The sequence below is a fragment of the Emydura macquarii genome, unplaced genomic scaffold, assembly GCF_026122565.2.
Source record: "Emydura macquarii macquarii isolate MOO-44397 ecotype Brisbane River unplaced genomic scaffold, CSIRO-AGI_Emac_v2 contig_2948, whole genome shotgun sequence".
NCBI lineage: Eukaryota > Metazoa > Chordata > Testudines > Chelidae > Emydura > Emydura macquarii.
In genome coordinates, this window is record NW_027133085.1 from 5,042,558 (window position 1) to 5,058,076 (window position 15,519).

General features: G+C 40.5%; 1 protein-coding gene across 1 annotated transcript in view; it reads left to right on the top strand.

Annotated features, from left to right (window-relative positions):
* Positions 1 to 11,976, top strand: part of FH (fumarate hydratase) — a 32,992-nt gene extending 21,016 nt beyond the window's left edge. Inside the window, exons 6-10 of the mRNA XM_067569842.1 lie at positions 742 to 907; positions 2,177 to 2,380; positions 3,704 to 3,831; positions 5,783 to 5,936; positions 11,781 to 11,976. Of these exons, the coding sequence (XP_067425943.1) occupies positions 742 to 907; positions 2,177 to 2,380; positions 3,704 to 3,831; positions 5,783 to 5,936; positions 11,781 to 11,923 (795 nt within the window). The 3' untranslated portion in view covers positions 11,924 to 11,976. The remainder of the gene's footprint in view (positions 1 to 741; positions 908 to 2,176; positions 2,381 to 3,703; positions 3,832 to 5,782; positions 5,937 to 11,780) is intronic.
* The last annotated feature ends 3,543 nt before the right edge of the window (positions 11,977 to 15,519 follow it).

The window sequence follows — 15,519 nt, forward strand, 5'->3', positions numbered from 1 at the left end:
TTTTATTTTGAAATGATATATTTCCGTGGTGAGGATATTATTATTTTTCTTTTCCACAGTACCCCTGTAGTAGCCTCACAGACCACTGGTTGGGAACCGTTGCTGTAGAGTTTAAATCTGAGACCTTGTGTACACACATAGGTTGTTAGTTTAAATGTGGTTTTAAACCAATTTAGTTAAAGTTCTGCAAACCTCTATATGGATGCCCCAAACTGGTTCAAGAATGGCTTATATTGCTCTAGCTTAATTTGGTATAAAGAATTGACTAATTATAAATTCAGAAATAAACCAGGTTTAAATCTATATGAATGTCCACACAAGTTTTGCCCTGGATGAAATAATTTTTTTTAACTGGTTTTAGTTAAACTGTTGCTGCACAAAGTTGGATCAAGGTCTAAAGCCCCCTGATCTTGTAATCCTTAGCTGTGTGGATTATGCTGACTCATGCATCTTCTCAGAGTTGATTGCAGGATCAGGGCCCAAGATAAGCAACCTTCAAAAGGAGAGGGAAAAACACGATCTGTATACAAGTTTTAAATATGCTGGTTGGATCTCCATATTTAGGTGCAGAACTATTTCCAGTACATGAGCAGCCTGTTTGACTATGAAACAGAGTTTTTATAGGTTGATTGGATATAGACTAATGCTTAGAAGTTATTTTAAAATAAGTGTATATGATGTTAAATTACAAAATACCAATTCTAGTCACTAATACTTGGTTTTGTCTTTTTCCTTTCAAAGGAATTCAGTGCTTATGTGCAACAAATTAAATATGGTGTGGCTAGGATTAAATCAGCCATGCCAAGAATCTATGAGCTGGCAGCTGGCGGCACTGCAGTGGGTACAGGATTAAATACCAGGATTGGTTTTGCTGAGAAGGTTGCTAATAAAGTGGCTTCACTGACAGGTAAGTGATGACATAAAAGAAGATTTTCTTCTTCGAGTGATTGCATATGTGCATTCCACTTTTGGTATCTGTATGCCCAGCATGTGGCTGTCGGAAACTTTTTCCCTCACCAATACCCGGCTTGAGCTTCTGCTGCCGTGAGCCACTGCATGCAGGTATAGAGGGCAGAGCCACCCCAGGTGCCCTCAGTTCTTTCTTATTGCTCAGAACAGTCATTAGAACCCTGTTCAATATCAGAACAGTTCTCTCTCTCTCTCTCTCTCTCTTTTCTGTATAGTAGTTTATGTAATATGGTTAGTAAGTTTTAATTTTTTTTTTTTTTTTTTTTTTTTTTTAAATAAATTCAGACTAGTTAATTTCCCCATTTGGAGTTTATTTTCTGCATATGGTAACAATGTATGCCCCAGTAAATGGGATTCAAGCTGCGTGCTTCTTGCTTGAGGCTTATGCCAGTGAGCTACTCATACAATAGCTGCTTGAAGTACTTGGGTGCATCACATGCTAAAGGCCAGGGCCATATCTTCAGGGAATTCAAACCTAGAATGAGAGAGAGGCTTGGCTGAAATTCCTGTTGATGGAGGCGGCACTCAGGCTACTGTCAGACCTGTCCCAATCTGACTGTTTTAAGTGCTGCAGCTTCGGTGAGAAGCACACTTCTAGCTTTAGCTCTATCCTGGCACCGATCTCCTTCACCCATACTGAGGAACAAATATGAGATTTCCACAGAAGGGCTGGCTGGGGAGGGTCTTCCCTGTCTAAGTCTGTGAAGGTGGGCAAGAAGGAGTTGAGTAGAGTGCACCCAAAACCAAAGCCCTCCTCCAAATCGGTGCCTAGGTCGATTTAGCTGTCTGGTGCCGCAAAGAGCACCATCGAGGTTGGTGCCAGAAGTGGCGCCGTCATCATCTTCCGCACCGCAGGAGACTGTTTTGGTGCCGACTACCCTGGCGGCATTTGCAGTGGCAAAGCATCTGCTCTGCCTCTGAGTGTCGGTATCATTTATTACCACAGGAGTCAGATCCCTCAGCACTGTTGCTCCATCTGGTACCAGTAGTTCAACCTCTGGTACCGCAGTTGCCTACTTTCTGCACAGGTGGCCCTTTGATACCATCCAAGGGTAAAGCTGCAATGATGGTTTTTGGCACTTTTTGGTACTTTTTATTTATATTTTTATATTAACTATACAGCATTTCAAGAGCTTTGGCTTGGGCCATGCTGCTTTCACTGATAATTATGCTTCAGAAACCCTTAATACTCATTTTTTCTCCTTAGGCTTGCCTTTCATCACTGCGCCAAATAAATTTGAAGCTCTTGCTGCTCATGATGCTCTAGTTGAACTCAGTGGGGCCATGAACACTGTGGCTTGCAGTCTGATGAAGATAGCTAATGATATTCGTTTCTTGGGTTCTGGACCACGCTCTGGTCTAGGGGAACTCATCCTGCCCGAAAATGAACCTGGAAGCAGCATTATGCCAGGTAGTGTAACAAATGTCTATTACATTTGTGCAGAAAAGAAAGAGTAATAATTATTAACAATTAGGTATAGTACTATATCACAGAATGTAGTGGTAAAATGGTATGAAGCATTGAAATGATGCTGTTTTTGGCAGCCGCTAATCCTCCATTTCTAGTCCACAAAAATGTGTGCAAGTAAAATTATTTGCTTTATAACATCTGTATGTTTGTGTATGTGTGAGTATGCTTTGGCAAGATGTAGTGTAAAGGTTTAATTGGCATGAGTCTGGGAAGAGTTCATTACTTTATGAATAGTAAAGCCAACACATTTTTAATGCAAAAGTTTTTATTGTCACAGATTTTTAGATCTATACTCTGAATACAAATAGTATTTCTTATTCAGTTTTAAAAAATAAAGGTGGATTGGCTTGACAGTAAAATGACTGCGGACTGAATTTCATCCCTCACTCCCATCCAGGTGACTGTTGCATGAGGAAGGAGAGCAAGGGAGCGGAATAAGGACTTTAAAAAATATTCTCCATCCCCTTTCTAAAAATAATTCCAAGCAGGCCTTTGTGTGTTGAGCTGATTACTTGCAGATGGAATGGGTGCTTGTGTGTGTCTGATCTTTGTCTGTTTAGTTCCACATATAAATACAAGCCAGTGTGGCAGCTTGTGGTGTTTTTCTTCTGTATTTTTAAACGGAAGGGGTTTTAAATGGAATGATTGAATTTTAAATGGAAGGACTGAAACATGCACAATAATTTTTTGATCCAAATGGCCCTTTGATTCTAATTTCTTCCCTCTGAAGTAAATGGAGTCTTTGCAGGCGGATCACTTCTCCAGATTGAGGATAAGGGTGGCAGCCAACTGCACAGCTTATGTGCTCCTGGAAGGTTTCCAATGCAGCTCTCATCCTAACAAAGTTTGGACGTCCCTGCTTTGAAGTATAATCTTGCAACTTCTCCTTGTCTTCTCAAAGAAAGGGGAGAAATGTAATTTTAAACATGTTTTGTGTGAGCTAGGAAGGGGACTAAGTTTCAGAATGAGAAATTAAATGGGAATGATAACCTTTGTCTTGAGTAGCAAGGCATTCTGGGAGGCAGACAGCTGTCAAGGATATACAAGGTAAAGTCTGACAGGCTTTTCTCAGCATAAACAAATCCTAGTTGTTATCAGAAAAGTGCAGTGGGTTTAACAAATCTGTGCTTGTATTTTGTTCATTGCTTGACTGCCACCTCTTTTATATTTCTTGAAATCATATTTATCATTTCCAAGAATTTAAATTCAAAAACCAAAAACTGGAGAAACTATTTTTTTATTTTCCTCTTCCATCCCCAAAAGGAAAAGTAAACCCTACCCAATGTGAAGCCGTAACCATGGTGGCAGCTCAAGTGATGGGAAATCATGTTGCTGTTACAGTGGGAGGCAGCAATGGACATTTTGAATTGAATGTTTTCAAGCCCATGATTGTAAGTTCAAAACATTTTAAGTTTGTGTGGTTTTTTTGTTTTGTTTTTTTTAATTCAAAAACCAGTTATCATACTGTTTATCCTTAGGGAAGAATTTTAGTGATTGCTTGGGCAGCACAAGCACCGAAGCAGAAAATATTAATATTAAAAGAATCTTGAATTCTCCTTGATGATAAAAGAAATAGTTTATCATTTTGAGAGAGAACGGACTGTCCAGTTTGTGAGAGTTGTGTTTTTAAACACTGTATCATAGAAATGCATTATAAACTCTAATTATCATAATGCCCCTGGGAGAAAAGGGCAGATGGAAAACTGAGGCAGCAAGAATAAGTGACTTGTTTAAAGCCAAAAAGGCTGTCAGAACTGAGGTTTTGAACTGAGGAATTCCTGTTTTCCGTTCCATTCTGGTGCCCAGAAGACTTTGTCTTGTGTCGGCCCTTTGGTCTGCTTGTAGCACCCACCCCAATTGGCAGGAGATCCATTTACCATTGTACCATTAAATTAATTAACTGTCCAGATTCACATTACAAATGTTTAAAATGTAAATTCAGAATAATAATATTGGGCTTTAGGCCTCTAAAATACTTCTTATTCATTTCCTAGGAGGACACATCAGAATCTTAATGTGACCATTTCTTTACTGTTTAATGGCAGAGTCACAGCTGAGCAGAAGAGTATAGTAGCATACACAATTAATCACTCTGCCACTTGAAATTTCAGGCTAAATCATACATATTACTTCCAGTATAAATTTTTGGTTAGAGTTGAATCCACATGTTATTGGATTCATTCTGCCTCTGGGAGATGTCCAGGCAACAAGTAGTTCATTTGCACACCCATCTTGTTTGGGTGCTTATTTTTCCCTTTAGACTGGTTTGTGCAGGGCATGGCAGAATAGAAGGAAATCTGTTCAGTGTAGGTGGAGAAAGAAGAGAAAGGACTGAAGGGACTGCCTTTCTCCATGAAGGGAGATTTAGGAAGAGGAGAGGAGGAGGAGGAGGAGGAATGAACAGAGGAGAAATTGAGGGAAAGAACAGAGACAAAAGCGTAAACACAGGGAATTGTGGAGAAGGAATACTATGAAGTCAAAACGAGAAGATGAAGAAACCAGGTAGGAGATAGAACAGGAGAGATCATTAAAATAACTGGTGTTAGGCTTGCATAATAGCAGACAAATCAGGGCTGTAAAAACAGTGAGGGGGAATGAATGCAGCAAGCAATATTCTGTTTTCTTACACCTGGCCATTTACTGTCTGCTACTTTTTTCAATTTTATCATGCTGTTTAAAAGTGTATTTCAAACAAAATGAAAAGACTATTAAAATCTGTATGTACTTGTCTTTGAATCTCCTGAATAGACCTAATAAGGAAACTTCTTTCATTTGAACAAGCTTCTTTCTTCAAAGTCTCTCTGGTATCTGGCATTGACCATAATAATAGCATACTGAACAACTAAAGTGATATTCCCAATAGGAGATATAAGTGTCCCTTTCCATTAGTATTCTCTACTAAACTTTGGCTTTAGTGTCATTAATTGAATGTTGTTTCTGGATAATTGACTGCCAGAGGATATGCCAATTGTGTGTCCACTTAATGATTTTAAATATCATCTATTGATGTGTGTTAAATTAACATTTTGTTTTCCGAAATCTAACACATTTTAACCTATTGATTTCTAAATAGTTTACAAAGATGCTTTGCTTGTATTCAATTATATGGATAATGTCTATTGCACTTGAGTTCTTCAAGATATGAAATGCTTCATATAAAGTGCTTCTTAAATATCAGTGACTCAATTTATATTGCAAAAGGATAAGAGTACAATACATCACACAATCCTTTGCTAAAGAGGTACTGTCAAATGGGTGGATATTATAAGGTTTTTAAGAAATGATGTATTGGAGAATGAAAATGTTAATAGCTGCATCTAATAACTTTCTCCCTGTTTTTAGATTAAAAATGCATTAAACTCTGCAAGGCTCCTTGGAGATGTCTCTGTTTCCTTCACTGACAACTGTGTGCTCGGAATCCAAGCCAACACAGAAAGGATCAACAAACTAATGAACGAGTCTTTGATGTTGGTGACAGCACTTAATCCCCACATAGGTAAAAATCTGTTAGAATATATAGTATGAACTTTTCTCTGTGTGTGAGTGAGAGACCAAGCAGTAGATTATTCTGCTTAACAAGGTACAATGTTTCAGACACTCTTATATGTTCTTTGATAAAAAATGCACTCAAGTGCTTAATCAAAAATTAGTTTTTCTCTATTGATCTATTATAGAAAACTGACATAGACAATTACACAAAGCCCTGTGTTGATGGGGGAATATGTATGTCCGAGACCCATGAGTAGGGTGCCTTAGCCACTCTCTTCCAGCCATACTCTAATTTTATACAGATGATATTTTATCTTTTGTTGGCCTGTAGGTACATAATAAAAGTACAAAAGATAAAAGAAATTAATAAAGTACACATTGTGATGTGTACTTGTGATTATCCTTTTTATTGTTTACTTGCTCACTCACAAAATTCAGTAGTGCTCAGTGTCTCTCAGTTGAGTTTGCATTAGTAAGGTTGTGCTTTATCTTGCACTTGGTCCTGCCTATTTGTTTGTTTTATTCATTCCAGCTTGTATGTCCCAAAAGCCTTAGGCACTACTGATGAATGTAAATGCTGCTGAGGTGTTAAGATGTAAAAGCTGGCTAGCATGCCAGTAGCCTGATGAAACAAAGTCAAGCATCAAAAATACAGAAACTCTTTCTTACATGCTGAGATATGGGTGGGATTTCTTGTTAGTGGGGTTGATGGAGAAGAAATACACACCTGATCTATGAGGAAAGGGATCTCCAAGCTTATCTGAGTCCATGTTTACAGTTTGTCGTTCCCAGCCATATAAACTATAGCTGTAATCCCTATCACAATTTTATGAACTATTATTATTATATAAATATTAACTACCACAACCTTTACTGAATCAGAAGTAGATAAATAGCAGTTTTTGAATGATTGCAGACGTATATTCCACTTGTGTGCAAGTGCCAAGTGCACCAGAGTCGGAGAACTTTGCCTAGCAGTACCTGTAAGGGCTGTGCTCATGCCCTTAGCCCCTCCCTCGGCTATTTAAGGGTGCTGCCACCCTGATCTCCCTTAGTGCCTTTAATGCCCACAGCTACAGTCAGAGCATTTTGGTGTGGTTGTTTCTCTTTTTCTAGGGTTTTATTGTATGTAATTCATCGTTATTGTAGTTTAGTAGTATACTTAGGTTTAGTTGTAGTAGTTACCTAAGATAGATAGATAATTACACTGGGTGATGCCCTCCGCAAGGTTTAAACATTGTTCATTGTGGTGGGTATCTATCCCCAACAGTGACCCCCAAATGTGGTGTTTGTTGTGCATGGGAGAAGGGCAGATGAAAGAGGTGCATCGTGTTGTTTAAAAAGAGAATTCAGGCATCTGAAGCAACTGAAGCAACACCTCTTAGAGCAGGCCATGAGGCCCATTTCAGCACTGAGGACCTCTGCAGATTGTCCGGACTTACTCTCCTTCAGAGTTGGCCTGGGACATAGCTCCCACCTTGGTGACTGGTGCTTCCCCCAATGGGAAGAGAGATCGTTCTTCTTTCTCTCCTCTTCCAAGGAAGAGGTCTCACAAGACAAACGGAGACAATTCTAGGACTTGGAGAGACTCTTCCTTATCTTTTAAAGAGAAGTGTTGACTGGCACTGTGAATCCCCTGGTACTGCGAGATGGAGCTGGACTGCCTAAACGCTCCCCGGTACCGCCCCAAGATCAGTTACACATTGTACCATTGACTTGGGTACTGGCCATGGGAAATCTGAGTTCAGTACCCAACAACATCTGCATCAGCACCGCTTTTCTCTTCACCACTGGTCTACCAGGCAATGTCAGACCTGTTCTGCCTCGCTGTTCCTGATTTTCTAATAATTCAGAAGCATTTGACAGCTGGGGCTGATGCTGCTTTTGCAGTGTCCTTGGCATCATCTGCTTTGGCTGCAGAGTTCTCATTCCTCAGCACCATCTTCCATTCCACCTGAGAACCAGAGTTCAGAGTTGCAGTCAACATCCTTTTTGGTACCAAGGGGCCCATCAGTGCAGACTCTGTCTTTGGCACTGACCTATGTCCTTCCTGCAGACTGTATCATTAGGATCGGTACTGATTTTGGCTCCAAAATTGTTGTTTGCTCCGGAACCAAGTGAAACTGCGATGCCTTTTTCAGTACTGAAGGCACAGACTTCTCATTCATCCTCAGTAGTGATATCATCTCCTTATTGGTTTTTGGATGAGGTTGGTTACTTGTTTGTCCCATCGAGGGTGGCTCCTCTGCTACCACTGGACAACTTCTGGGGCTCCCTGAGATCGAAGGTGTCTTCCTCCTCTCTTTCACTGTTCTCTGCAAACCTGAAGACTGTCCTCTGATCATCATCAGTACTGAATCGGTACCCACAGTAGGGTTAGGGGTTCCTGACCTGGTACCTACTGGCCAACAATGCCTTATGCCTATTCCCAGTGGAATCCTTGAGATGTACCTCAGTCTGGAAAATTCTATTTTTCAATGCACTCCAGGGCAAGGTTGCTGATTCCAGCTGCATTTTCTCTTCCTGAGCTGCCTGTATTGCAAGCATAGTCTGAAGTCATTCTTCCTGGTCCAGACTGATCCTCTCCTACAGGAGCCTGCCACCAACCCCCAAAGAACTTTCATTGATCCGGCAACCTTCTTCCTCTCCGGATAACTCTATGCTATCAGACTCTTCTTCACTTTTGCCTGCGGGTTTTAAGTCATACCAAGATCACCTGAGGTGTATGGTTTTTGCTTTGGACATTCAGACTGTTCATGTAAGCGAATATGCATAAGTTGCTGGATATTCTCCAGTCATTAGTTTCAGTGAGGGTAGCTCTCCTGATGAACAAAGTCCTCCTGGAGCACACACAGTCCTTAAGGAATACCTCATCTTCATTACCACCTACAGCAAAATGTTCTGAGAAGCAGTATTATGTTCCCATGCAGGACACTTGAGTGCTTGCACTGTCATCCAGCCCCTAATTCTCTTGTGGTCATCAGTAAACAACTGGTCATGACAGGGGAGATATATGTCCACTGCAAAGGCCAAAGAATCTAAGAGGCTGGACTTGACAGGGAGAAAAACTTATATGACTTCACCATTGCAGATCAGCAGGCACTATTACTGTAATATGTCGTTCTCAATTGGGACATTGATCCAAATTCATAGGTAAGTTTCCAGAAATACCAAGGAAGAGTTTGTCATTCATTGTGGAGGGCCATCTGGTGGCTAAAACTTTGTTAGTCAGCCCTGGATGTGGTGGCTACTTCTTCCAGAATTATGACATCAAGTGTGACTATGAGAAGGGCCTCATGGTTGCAGAATTCCGGCATACCTCCTGATGTTAAGTAGAGTATAGAGAACTTTATCTATCAGTGGTTGGTTTTTGTTTTCAGAGAAACCTGGTGAGAATTGATATCGGCTTAAGGACTCCTAGGCTATTTTGCATTCATAGGGTGTTTATACCCCAGCCACAAAGAAGTTTTGCTAGAGGGATCAAAAACAGCCACAGCAATACTGCTCGCAGCGGTTTTTATGTCATTCATCCTTTCCAGTGAGACAGTAAGACTTTGCCAGGAATGGCCCATAGGTCACAGAGGAGGAGGTCTTCTGGGTCCAATTCTAATCAAACAGCCACTTTGACTTGCATATCCAGGACAGCATTCCAGTTGTAATGTCCCAGTCCCATCTCCTCAGTTCAGGGACAGGCTGTCTCACTTTTACAGTGCTTGGGACACAGTAATCACGGACAAATGGATCCTAAGCACAGTGACATCAGGTTATGCCATACAGTTTTTGTGTAGCCCCCTACACTGTCCCTCTTCAGGGATATCTCTTATGAGCCCACTGCTCGTTCAGCAGGTCCAGACCCTTTATGATTCATTATTGATAGAGGAGGTCTCTCCACAGCATCTATTCCTGGTTTTTCCTGAACCCAAATCCAAAGAAGGATGAGATTTATTCTTGATCTCTGCAATTTCAACAAAAACATCAAATATGTGAAATTTGATCACCCTAGCAATGATTCTTCCCATATTAAATCACAACAACTGGTTGGCTGCCTGGAACTTTGTGATTTTCCTGTGTCACAAGAAGTTTCTCAGGTTTATCATGGCAGGTCAACATTATTAATATACTGTGCTTCCCTTGGCTTTGCATTTTTTTTATCAAATGGATAGTGGTAGTGACTATATATCTCAGGAAAAGAGGAATTCATGTCTTCCCGTACCTGGAAAATTGGTTAGTGAGGGGCAAGTCAAAAGAACAAGTCCTGTTACGTGTTCAGTTCACGCTATGCCTTTTTGATCATCTGGGTCTGATCTTAAACATGGGGAAGCTGACATTAATACTAGTGCAAAAAATCAAGTTCATTGGAGCCCTTGTAGGTTCTGGTGAGTTCAAGGGCATTTCTATTGAATGAGCAATTCCAGGTAGTTCATCATCTGTCTCTCCTCTCTCACCCTTCTGCTATAATCCTAATATGCCTGAAGTTGTTAGGCCATATGATTGTACTTACACAGCCCAGCATGCAGGATTGCACCTTTGTCATCTTCAAGCCTAGTTGAAGTTGGTCTATTGCTCAAATTTGTAAGGCATTGGATGGATAGATCTGAGTGCCTCCATCGATTTTAGACTCCCTCCAGTGGTGGACAGTTGACAGCAGTGTATATTAGGGTGTTCCTTTTGCTTGTACCCCTCCAGATAGGATCCTAAATTACGGATGCTTCCACAATAGTTCGGTGAGCCCATCTGAGGGAACTGAAGGTACCAGGTTTGTGGTTGGAGCAGGAAGCATCCCTTTGTATCAGCGTTCTGGAGTTATGGGCCATTTACAATTCATGCAAGATATTTCAAGCACAGATTGGGGTATAGCAGTTCACACACTCATTGACAGCACTACTACAATGTTTTAGGTGAACAAACGGAGTTGCCCACTCCCAACAGCTTTGTAAGGAGAGAATAAAGTTCTGGCAGTTGTGCATCAAAGAGAACATTGCTCCTGCAGCTACTCATATTTACCAGGGGTCCAGAATCACTTAGTCAATTGTCCTAGCAGGAATTTCTCTCAGAATCATGAGTGGTCTCTGAATAGAAGTGAGCTGAAGTCAATATTCAAAGAATAGGGGATTCCTGCTGTCAACCTTTTTTGCAACAAAAGACAAGACGACATTTTTGCTGTCAGGCAGACCTCTGTCTGGATTCCTTTTATGAAGGATTTCATTTGAATTGGAACTCTGTGCTGATGTACGTTTCCCCCAATCTCACTCATTCCTGAGGTCATCCTTGAGCTGAAGATGGATCATGCCAGACTGATTCTTATCACACTAGCTTGGCCAAGACAATGTTGGTTTTCTGACTTCCTCAGTCTGTGTTTATTTCTCTTCCAAGTTGTCCTGAACTTCTGACTCAGCACCATGTTCAGATTTCACAACCAGCACTAAACAGTCTGCACCTCACAGCATGGATGCTGCATGGCTAGACAATGCAGAGGGGACCAAAGGTGGGTCATGCAATACACGTCTGCACCCACATCTAGAACAATTGTTACAATAGCAGTAACAGTCTTTGCTTCTTCAAGTGGCTGCAGATGTGTATTATACTCAGCTGACTCACATTTTATGTCTCATCAAATTTTACCTAAGTGTTTTATGACCAAAGTATCTTTTTGTTTTTTATACTACTTTATGCCAACATTAGAGGAGAAATTGGTTCAATATATCCTTTCATGTACCTCTGTGACTTCAGATTAAGTAAAATATAATAGCAATGGTTTCTAGTAGACCAAGTTGTCTTCTTTAACAGGTCTTCTGAACACTGTGTGTCCAAAATCATGATTAATCTGATGTTTCTTTTGTTTTAATTACAGGATATGACAAGGCAGCCAAGATTGCCAAAACAGCACACAAAGAAGGGACAACACTAAAAGAAGCAGCTATTAAGCTTGGATTCCTTACATCAGAACAGTTTGATGAGTGGGTGAAGCCTAAAGATATGCTAGGTCCCCAGTAATTTTAAAAAGTGTACTTAACAGGAAAAAAAAAATTAAATTGTATAAAACAAAATATTTTGCAGCTTACTTTGTTTTTCATGGCCACTTGTATCACGATTGAAGTGCTTTTCTATATGGGACATAAGGTTATATTAGGAAATTGTTCTCATATAATAAATGTACAGCAGTAGATCTTTTCCAAAATGATTATTAGATCCAACTGCATCTCATTGCCAGAGATACTTCATTATTTATGTAGCTTAGATGCACACCGTCAAAAATAATTGCATACTTGAAAGGATGGTGCCATCAGAGCAATATGTATAAAATTAACTATATGTACTAAGAGGCAACACATCTTTTATTATTGAAATACAACATAAACAAATACTGTAAATTACTTCCTTTATATGCCATTTGATTAGCTAATTTAAACTATTGGAGCCTTCCAATACTGGACTGCCGGCTTTAAATCAAAAGGTAACTTTTTGTGTTTAAGAATAAAGAAGGACTAATTTACTAGATGTCCTTGAAAATGTATTCATATTTTGCACAACTTAATTTTGATACTTATAAACTAAGCACCTGCATTGTCAACACCAAGAAATTCAACTTTAAATTTGCCTTCCAGTGTCCAGTCAGTACCTGACTAATTTCTGAAAAGTCAAAAAATAAATATATAAAAACTTTCTGGTATATTCTAAAGGACATCAAGTTTCAGGTAACTAGCCTTGTTGGATTAGATGACATGGAGACGTAAAGCACATTGAACAAGATGGAACACTGTAAAACTGCATATGATGGGGAAGTTCTATGGCCTCTGTTACACAGGAGGTCAGATTAGATGATCACAGTGCTTTATTTTGGCCTTGGAATCTAAGAATCTATAGCATCCACATGTAGATGAAATAATTGCCCACCACCTCCCTTTGAGAATGCTTGGCAAAGAAGGAATGGATCCACAAAAAAGCAGCCCAGTCAAATCTCGCTGTGTTCAATAGGTGAGTCACCAACTTGTGACCAACAATATTGAAGGCAGCTGATAGATCTGATAGTATCAGCATGTACACTTGATCTTCATCACTAGGGGCCGATCATCCAGCAATACAACCAGTATGATCTCCATTCCATAATCAAATTTGGTATTCAGATTGACAAGGTTCTAGGAGATCTGAGACAACTGCATGCTCATAGTTGTCTTGCCCTAACCTTTTCAATAATCTTAACCAAAAACAGAAGGTTTGAAGTATTGTCTTTGTGTTTCTGTCAAAAGGTGGTGGCCATATATGTCCTTCTCGAAGGAGACAGTTTGCCCTCCTTCAAGCAGGCACTGACAAGCTCCATCAACTGTGGCCCTATTTTTTTTAATTACAATGCTCTTTTAAGATTTGTTATCCTAAATTATGGATCTCAACTCCACATTAACACTTTTACATAGGGATTTCTTAATGTTAAATATTTGCGTTTGAAAGCCAAGGAACCAGGATACTTTGCGAAGCAGGCCTAGGCTTGCCAGAGCAGTGAAACTGAATGAACAGAGCTGGAAACTGGAGTTCTGTATTGTTCCTAACTCACCAGCCAACCTCACACTCTGCACCACCCTATTTCCACTCTATTTTGCCTCGTACATGCCTTCCAGAGAACTTGCTTTTGCAGACCTTAGTGAATCAGTAGGAACCATGGGCCTGATGCATAAACAAACAGCTATTTTCTCTGACAACATGAGAGCTCTCCCAGATTCACCAGGAAAGACTTTTGTGCTTTAAACCAAAACGATTTGGCTCCAAAAATTGCTGTTCTGGGATTACTGCAGATGATCTGGTTCAAGGAGCTGTTTGGTTTACAGTCTACATCAGGCTGTCTGCTGCTCCTCCAAGCTCTCTTAAGCAGAGATTTTTGGCTCATGGAGCTCATAAGCTTTGTTGTGACTAGAAATTCCAAACTTCCAGAAACTAGGTATTTGCTTTAGAGCTGTGGTTCTTAACCTTTTTTTTTCCCCTGAGTATCACTCGGGTCAGGTACAGTCAGGTCAAGTATCACTTGACCTGACTGTACCTGACCCGAGTACCACTCAGGAAGAAAAGGGGGGGGAGCTTTTGGCGGCAGTGGGGTTTCGTGGTGGCGGCAGGCTGGGACTTGCAGTGGGGTTTCGCCGCTGCGGCGGGCTACATGGCAGGAACAATGCCCTCCGCCGAAACCCTTCCGCCGTTTGCCCCTTTTCGGTGGCAGGGTTTCGCAAGGGTGGGTCGGAGGGCACTTCCGGCTTCAGCGGCGCGGTATGGCTCACGTACCACCCAGCCTTCTTCGGCGTACCACCGGGGTATGCGTACCACCGGTTGAGAACCGCTGCTTTAGAGTTTATAAACTTAGGTTGACTTCAGAGCTCCCAAGTTCTTTGAACCAAAGCTGTTTGTTCATTTATTTTAATCTAGCTTGAAAGCACCTATCAGTATCCTCTGATCTATAAAGCTCATGGAGCTTACAAAACTATACTAATTGTGCCTCTGGTGCTCTTAAATTCCTTGAGTAGGAACCATTGGTGTTACCTGGTTGTGTCTGGGTCCCATAGGTTCCTTGAATTAGAACTATTAGAACCATGGAACTCAAAAGCTTTGGTGCGGGGTTCTTTTTAGATTATAAATGCCTTCAACCAGCAAGCTGTACTTAAATATTTAAAGCATTTTAGGATTCAAAGGTCAGTTTTAAAAATTGACGCACCATTTTAACCCCACCATTCTGGGAAAATACCATATGAATTAGATCTCTACAATAAAAGAATTAATTTATTATGAAGTAACCTGCATCTTAGCAATGGTATTCCCCCCCCCGCCCCCCCCCCCCAAAAAAACAATCAGCATGGTCCCAACACTTTGGATGTTCTCCCACTGCATTAAATTGAGTGGGATATGACCGTATCCTAAGCTTTTGATATCCTACCAATCCCTGGATAGATCTTGAATTTACCAGTGAGATCCAGCACACTGAGATATTGCATTTGGTTGGGTTCAGCCGGTTAGAAGGTGCTGAGGCTTTTCAACTGCCATTGACCTCAATGGGAGTTGAGTGCTAAGTGTCTCTTAGTGATCAAATCTTTAAAGAAGACAGGTTTCGGTGCCCAACATGCATATGTATTTTTTCCTTCAATAACCGTCTTTTAGTATCTTGGACAGACTTCTCTTCTGTTCCAAACATACACAGTATGTCTGGCCAGTTAGGGATTATTTTAAGCACTGATCCATTCCTAATAGACACCAAGATATGTTTTACCTTACCCCTACAACTCTTCAGTATTGTTTTCTAAAATGGTCATGATACTATTTGGAAATGTGAATTGTGAATGCAAAGAGAATTTAATCACAGGTATGTTTGAAGCAGTTTTCAAAATAAGTTTAGGGAAAATATTTTTGGTGGGGAAGTATAGGGTTTTGTGCTATTGCCATATTCTAGCAGTGGTTCCAGAAAAATAAACTGAGAAATGACTTAGAACTCAATTTTTTTAAAGTAGATCATAACTGGCCTAGGACAGAGTAGTGTCTGAGCATGAGCATTAGGCTCACAGACCACTCTTGCAAAGAAGTAACTTAAAATTCTTGTTTCAATTCAATAAATGTATTGG